Genomic DNA, 7912 nt, shown 5'->3' with positions numbered 1-7912 from the left:
TAAACTTGTTGTTAATTTATAATTTTGTAAAATAATGTGAATTTATTATAATTATTTTGTAGAATTGAGGTGGGTTTATAAAAATAGTGGGATGAGAATGTTCTCGTATTTGGAAGGGGCAAGTGCTTTTAGCCTTTACTTTTAAGCTAATTACATAGCAGCTTCAATTGTATTAAAAAAAATTATTCAACACACTCATATTGTTACTTTTCTAGGATTAAATTTCACTTTTCAAGTGGAAGTCAGATAATATTTTTATTTGATATAACATGAAATTTTAACAAATACGTAAATAGATGATAATTAAATAAATTTTTAACGAAAGCAAATATACTATAAGATAAACACCTTGCAAGTACTTTTGGAAAGACAAAAATAATTAGACGATTATCTTAGACTATAGGAATTAAAGGAACATTAACTCTTTAGTAATAAGCTTCTGACCTGAAAACCGGAACAACTTAGTTATCTGCAATGTTGCAATTGCCGCAAAACATAACGATATTCAATCATGAAGTAGAGACAGAGAGTAGAGAAAGGGCGGGAGCAAGAGCAAACAATTGCACAGAAAAAATAAAGATAGTTACAATTTTATTTTATAATTTGTCATGAACACAAAAGAATTTTCTTTTTATTTTACCATATTTCCCACGGACATTTTTGGTCTATTCTTTTATTGATCGGGATGTCTACTTAGTAGACTTTTTTTTTCTTTCCATCTACAAGAGCACACAAAATTAATCCCCACACTCAAAACTCCTTATCACCACCAATCCACAGTAGACAGCTCAGCACCACCATATTACACACAAAAATTTAAAAAAAAAAATCTTTCACCTTTTAGGGTATCTGTAACTAATGATGAAAGCCGACCATGGCTTTTTTTTCCCTTCCCGTACAACCATCGAATTTAACATTATATAATATGAATATCACACCAAATGCCAAATACTTTGCTTGCAAATTTTCCAGTTACCCTTCCCATTCTTGCATGCAGCCTCCCATGTGAAAAAATGAAAAAGCAAGAAGTCCACATCTCATACCAAAAACTTTCTACACTGTTCACCTGCATTCCAAGTAAAGCAAGTACCCAGGCGTGATTTATTACAGAATAAATATTTCTGCTTCATCCAATTTTTGACAGACCTATGAAGTATTTAAAGATGATGAAAAACCTCCAGTAATATATATTCTCCTTAAAATTTTTAAGAATCATCTTTAACCTTTCTTAAGGTTTCTAGATTCATAAATTTTTCAGCAAACTCCGTTATGAAAGGGCAAGGTTTCTGCTTAATTTTTAGGCTTGAATGCGAAGCTATATGCTTGTAATTTCGTCAAACATATAAGAGAGGTCATACTTAATTAGTATTAGATGTTTTTGTCGTTGTTTGGTAGAAAGGAATACTTTTATGACTACAAAAGATAGGTAAACACAAATTAGAAATGTTATGTCCCTTTAATAGATTACTCTGCCTACTAGTCATGGAGCCATATGTAATCTAAGGCAGGAGAGCTAGTGTAATTTATGGCCTGTGGAGTGGAAACTAGTAGCTTGAGGGTTGAGAATGATATTTTTTTTTTTTGGGGTATAAAATAAATAAGAATGATTTGGCATCAGAATTGGAATTCTACCTTTATCCTTGTTTGAAGTATTCTTTTAATTTTCACTGGCATGTGCTGAAATGGGAATCTTGTCCAAAGGCACCAAGCATCTGGCATGCCACTTCAAGCAATTTTCCTGCCACATATTGTGCCATTAAAATAGTTGCATTAGTACTAATAAATCAGCCATTCAGACCTCATGCGTTAAATTGAATATAAACAAATCTACAGAAAGCAACTCAATAACTTCCATCGGTTGATGAAATACACTCTCCAACCACAGAACGTCATAAAATAACAGTAAAAATCAATCATTTATGGACTTAAGTCTCTCGAAACTAGCTTACTCTACAATCAAATAAGCTCCAGGACAGGACTAGTTCTAATATCCTACCTATATTGTTTTAAGCCACTTCATCATCAATTTCAATTTATTTTCATTCATAAAAAATGTAATTAAAACATGGTATAATAATAATAATAATCTTAATATATCAGATGCGCATGGCTGACAGCAAGAAATGGAAGAGGTAACAAACAGAGATAGATCTCATTATAGACGGCGGTGAATCAGATACATGTTACTTTAATAATGACTTGCAATTTGCAAAGAATAATATTGGCAGGATACTCTAGTGGTCCCGTATCTTATAATTCAATATTTCTCCATAAATAAGAGATGACTAAAATAATCACAATAAAACAAAACAAATCATGCCTGATAATTTAAAGCATAAAATAATTGAAGAAAAAGAAATTATAAATCAATAGGCAGGTGAGCTGTCAGGTTTTTATTTAAGGAGTGGCAACAAAGTAAGTCAAGATTCCAATAACTTTAGTATTAACTCTTACTAATTCTTCCTGGCCATTTGGTGTGAACCGTGGCCTATGAGCTTACTTAATTCCAAAAACAACTACTAACCTACAAAAACGTTTTTCTATTTTCTACTTCACCGACAGTTTGTTTCTTCAGATTTCCTGAATCTCCATTTCTAGCCGACAGTTTCCATATTATGTATTTTCAACATATATCAAGATCACAGCTCACACCCGCGCAAAGTGTCAAAAGCAGTAGGATTTTTATGGAAATATGTTAGCCTTGAAAAAAAAAATTATCCAAAGCAAGACCAACGTAAAATTATTACATTTCTGTAATTTAATAATGATTTATTTAATCCTAATCTCAAAAGTATAGGCTTAATACAGAACATGACACATTCTCTAATAACCCCTTCTACCACCTCAATTGGGCATTATCCGCTTTGTTACAGATAAGATGATCATGATAATTATGCCGAATAACCTAATCTCGAAGTAGTACTTTTAACCAACTTCCAGACCAACTTGGACTGTCTTTTGGGGATTCTAAGAAACTTCTTCTACCTATTTCCTTCGTCAAACAATGGGTATAACTATCCTTTAAAAATAAAATTTTCTTATCTATTCACTTCTCATACTATTTAATTGTAATTTTCTTTAAATCCTTATAAAACACGTCCCATATAAAAAGAAAAAATAAACAAGGTAAACAAATTTGTCTCATTTTGATGAGATCATCAAAATGAGTTTAACCTTAGTATCATCTTCTTTACATAAAATACAAAATATAAAAAATAAGAAAAACACATCCCTAATACTTTTAGGCCAAGCACATACAAAACTTAACAAGGAAAAGCATCCAAAACCACTAATTCCATCCTATCCGTATCATATCATTTTCATATTTTCATTAATGAAAACATCACGGACACATTGAGTCAGGGAACAACCCAAAAAAGCATAAGCAGGCAGAAAAAGGAAATGACAATTATGACCTCCGACCAACACTAACGCACCGACAATTCTCCCTTCGCCGACACACACATTAACATTATTAACACCACACCAAACCGGCATTTCCCATTCCCGAAAACCGGCCGATACTTAAGAATAAAAAAAAAAAAATTGCCATACAAAGTAAATCGCCCGATATGCTTTTTTTTTTCAAAGTGAATATAAAAATAAAATGATGCAATATCATAATTTATTTACTAATTATAATACCCAAGAATGCATTATTAATTTTATGATTTAGAAAAAAAAATTTTGAACATACCTCTTCTTGTTGCAGGTTTTTGTTTTACAGCGACTTTGACATTTTTTTTACTTTCCGATAATTTCGTCGACGTTTCCTCGGGCGGGAACAAAACCCCGTCAATTCCCTGAACCGAAATTCGGCCATCGGTATAAATATCGGGGTCAAACAAATAGGCCGATCCGTCACCATGGCCGAATTTCACAGACCCATCAGCTTCCTGTGCCAAAACTTTATGCGGCAAACGCAGCGTATCGTACGAAATCTTCCCGAATCTTCTCACCGCATTGTACATGCTCTCCTCCGTCTGATACTCCGGAATCACGTGGTAGTAAATAATCTGTTCCGGCGCTCCCGGCTCGCTCAGCTGGTCCGTCGTCAGCTTAGCCATGGCTTCATCATTCGGCGCCAATACCGTCAAAACATATCCCTCCGACACAAGCCGCCCCATTTCCGTTGCCAGCGACGTCAGATTCACTAAAATATCGGCCATTTCGTTGTACCCGCCGTAGTGTAAAAGCGTTTGGATGAAATCCTTCACTTGCTTCTCTCCGTTGAAGTGGTGGTGCGGCCCGCCCGGCCCTGGTGCCGGGGCCGGAGCTAGTGAAGGACCGGGAGCCATTGCGTAGTAAACCGGAAGGGCCGGAGATGAGCCGGGTTTGGAGGCTGGTGTCGGTTTCTTCAACCGGTTTGTCCTCGGGTCGACCTCTGGTGCTCCTTCCGGTCTAACGGCTGAGATTGAACGGAGATTCCTTCGGTTGTTGAAATCTTGCTGTACGGATCGAGGGATTAGCAGCCGTTCGATGCCGTGGATGACTCCATCTGGACGGTCCACGGCGTTCGGATGAATGACCTTGGATTGACTTATAAATTTATCACCCGAATCATGACTCGTTAGCTCGACTGAATCACTGGACAGTGTATGATGCTGAGTTGACTCGGTGGCAGTCCGGTTTAACTCTATTCGCGTGGAGACAATGTGATGAAGCAAAAGCGTCTGAAGAGACTTCAAGTTGCCTGGCTCGAGCAAGAAGCGCTTGAACTCGGGATCGAGATCCCGCTCCAAAGCTTCATTTTTGGGAGCGAAAATGGTGATGCTGTGCTTGCCGACAGCATCTTCGAGTGGCTGCAAGAGGAGAGCTTTCTCGACGAGCTCAGAGAGTTCGGTGTAATGCGAGTCGAGAAGTGCGACCAGGACTGAGTTGGAGTTGATTTGGCCAGAGTGAGTTGCGTTGTTTCCTTGCAATTGCATTGAAGCCGTGAGTTGGAGAGGGAATATAAACATTAAAAGAAGAAATGAAATGAGTTTCCGAGTTTCGGCCATTGAAACCGAATAGAATGAATTGAATGAACGAATAATTGTTCGCAGCAGCACCATATAGAAAAAATATCTTGAGCTTTATTCGCTTCAAAGGCCAGTCAGCTGCTGCACCTGCTTCTTCATCCCGTCCTTTTTGCTTTCGGTTTGGGATATAATAACAACGGTATCCCTAATCTTTCAAAGATTATCATATAAAGACGTAATTTGTCTTTCTCTATAAGATAGATCCCTGATCCCGGGGAACAATTTGGGTTGGATTGTCCAACTTGAGTCGAACCTTATTAATCATGTTTAGAATTTCATAATCTCAAATACTAATCCATCCCATTCAAATTAATAGTAATAATATTTACACTCTAAAAATTATTTTAATAAATATAATTTATTTTTTAAATAAAAAATAAATTAATATAACCAAGTTTCATACCTTGTGATGATAAAATTTCAAATATAATACTTATAAAATTATTTAATAAATGAATAGAATTTTATTATTTTATGTTATAAGATTGGATTCGCAGGGCATCCCAAAAAGTCACTTTCACTATTCGATGCCATACATGAAATTATTATTATTATATTTTTAGTATTTAAGTTATTTCTAAACAATCATTATTCATGTTATATGTACCTAAGTTGATATAATAGACAAATTAGGTTACAATTTGAGAAAACCTAAAAATATAAGGATCCCAATTTCATTCGCCTGTTTAAATCTTATATTTGTCTGTTAAACTGTTTAGTGTTCGGGCGAAGGACAAAAGGTCGATGAGTTGAGATTGGTTTGGTGGAGGGGTACGTGTGGTGAATTAGTGTCTGTTGCGGTTAAAACGAAAAGTGACACGTAGGAATAAAATTTGTAAAGAAATACTTCGTACTTGAATCGAAAAGTTGCTGGCGTGTGAAGTTTTACGGGAAAAGGAAAGTTCTTGGGAAATTTACTCAATTCACCACTTTCTAATTTTTAATTTAAGAGGACATACTTCAGTTTCTTTTTTTGTTTAACAATATCAATCATTTACAAGTTTCTTTGACGGAAATATTCCTAAAATAAAACATACAAAATATTTTCAAAAAACTATTCTTTCGCCCATTAGGATTGATCTGTATGGGAAAATTTAATTTTTTAAATTTTTATAAAATTTTTTAGGACCGCTCCCATTCAATATATAGGAATACGTAATCTAGAAATCGTATCTTAAAAGTCCGATTTAGCTTTTTTCGCTGAAGTGATTTAGGCTCCCAAATCACGATCCGTCACCACCACGCCTATTAGATCACGATCCATCACCACCACGTTTGTTAGATCAGGAACTGTCACCAATAATCTTCCAAGTTATGACTCAGATTTGATTTGCACTTGACGTGTGGGCGCCTTTATCACTACCAAAGCAACTAGCACGAGAAAATTTTTCTCTCAACAACAAAGAGAAAATCTGTTTCTCTGATCTGTATAAAGTGGCTGCCTTTTTTCATTTGGGAGAAAATAAGCTCTTTTATATTTCTATCTAGTGAAAACCTTAGGTTCCATTTTTTATATTATTTTATTCTATTAAATCAAGTTTGATTTAAATTTAAAATAATAAACCAAAAGTAACGTTACTTCTTTCTTGTCATAAGGGCTCACCTTGTAAAATAACACAAGGCCCCTTAGACACAACTACATTACATGAAGGCTCTCACTAACTAATATATTTAGGCTTTTAACTCAAATAACTAGTTATCTTGCTTATTAATCCAGTAGTGGCGCAGTTAATTAAATGAGCTAACCCGGGGATCATTTGGGAACATACAATAGTGGCTACAATAATTAGGCCTGTAATTAAACTTGCCAAATTATTTAATTCCAAATCTACTCCACTAAAAGATTGGAACGAACCTCCATAATTATATGCTTGAATAATAATTCGTCTCAAGCCACATTGATTTCTTTACTGCACAATCATGTGTACAACATCATTAATTAAATCGATATCTCAACTGTCCAATTAATTTAATTACATCTTGTTCCTTGATTCTTACTAGTTTTCTCTAATGATCATTTTCAACATACTAAAAGTAACCTTACTTCTTTCTTGTCATAAGGGCCCACCTTGTAAAATAACACAATGCCCCTTAAACACAAGTACATTACATGTAGCCTCTCACTAACTAATATATTTAGGCTTTTAACTCAAATAGCTAGTTATCTTGCTTATTAATCCAGTAGTGGCACAGTCAATTAAATGAGCTAACTCGGGGATCATTTGGGAACATATAATAGTGGCTACAATAATTATGCCTGTAATTAAACTAGCCAAATTATTTTATTCCAAATCTACTCCACTAAAAGATTGGAACTGGCCTCCATAATTTTATGCTTGAATAATAATTCGTTCCAAGCCACATTGATTTCTTTACTGCACAATCCTTTGACCACATCATTAATTAAATCGATATCTCAACTGTCCAATCAATTTAATTACATCTTGTTCCTTGATTCTTACTGGTTTTCTCTAATGATCATTTTCAACGTACTAAATATGTTGATACACTCTGACTAGAGAATTCTATGATCAAGTACCGAAAACCCATCAAGAGATGTGTTGTACAAATTTTATATTGTCAATCTATAACTCCAATATTCATAATTGGTCCCACCAAGATACCGGGTAATCTTGACTACAAGTATGTGTCGTGTCCATTGGTAACTCAAATGGAATAACAATTACAATCATGAAATCATAATTAACTCAAGATTAAGATTACAGTAAAATCAATGCCTATGAGATTTAATAAGTCTAACTGTCATTTCAAGGTTAATTAAATCTCATATGTGATCCAGCTCAATGTAGTCAAACTACATCAGTAAATTCATGCATGATTAAGACAAATCATTCAATGAATTTACTACAATCTAAATAAAAATAGAGTGT

The 7912-nt window shown here is 34.6% G+C and overlaps 1 protein-coding gene across 1 annotated transcript; it reads right to left on the bottom strand.

The window, feature by feature from the left end:
* Window positions 1-622: 622 nt before the first annotated feature.
* LOC18051919 (fasciclin-like arabinogalactan protein 17) lies at window positions 623-5123 on the bottom strand. The gene is made up of 3 exons (XM_006445752.2): window positions 3698-5123; window positions 1633-1738; window positions 623-1066 (listed from the first exon to the last, which is right to left on the bottom strand). Exons 1-2 carry the CDS (start codon window positions 5052-5054, stop codon window positions 1665-1667), a joined length of 1431 nt encoding a protein of 476 aa, XP_006445815.1. The 5' UTR covers window positions 5055-5123; the 3' UTR covers window positions 623-1066; window positions 1633-1664.
* Window positions 5124-7912: the final 2789 nt, after the last annotated feature.

Source organism: Citrus clementina, unplaced genomic scaffold (genome assembly GCF_000493195.1).
Source record: "Citrus clementina cultivar Clemenules unplaced genomic scaffold, Citrus_clementina_v1.0 scaffold_2, whole genome shotgun sequence".
Classification (NCBI taxonomy): Eukaryota; Viridiplantae; Streptophyta; class Magnoliopsida; order Sapindales; family Rutaceae; genus Citrus; species Citrus x clementina.
Note: the sequence above shows the minus strand (reverse complement) of the source record. Positions and strands in the feature narration are given on the sequence as shown.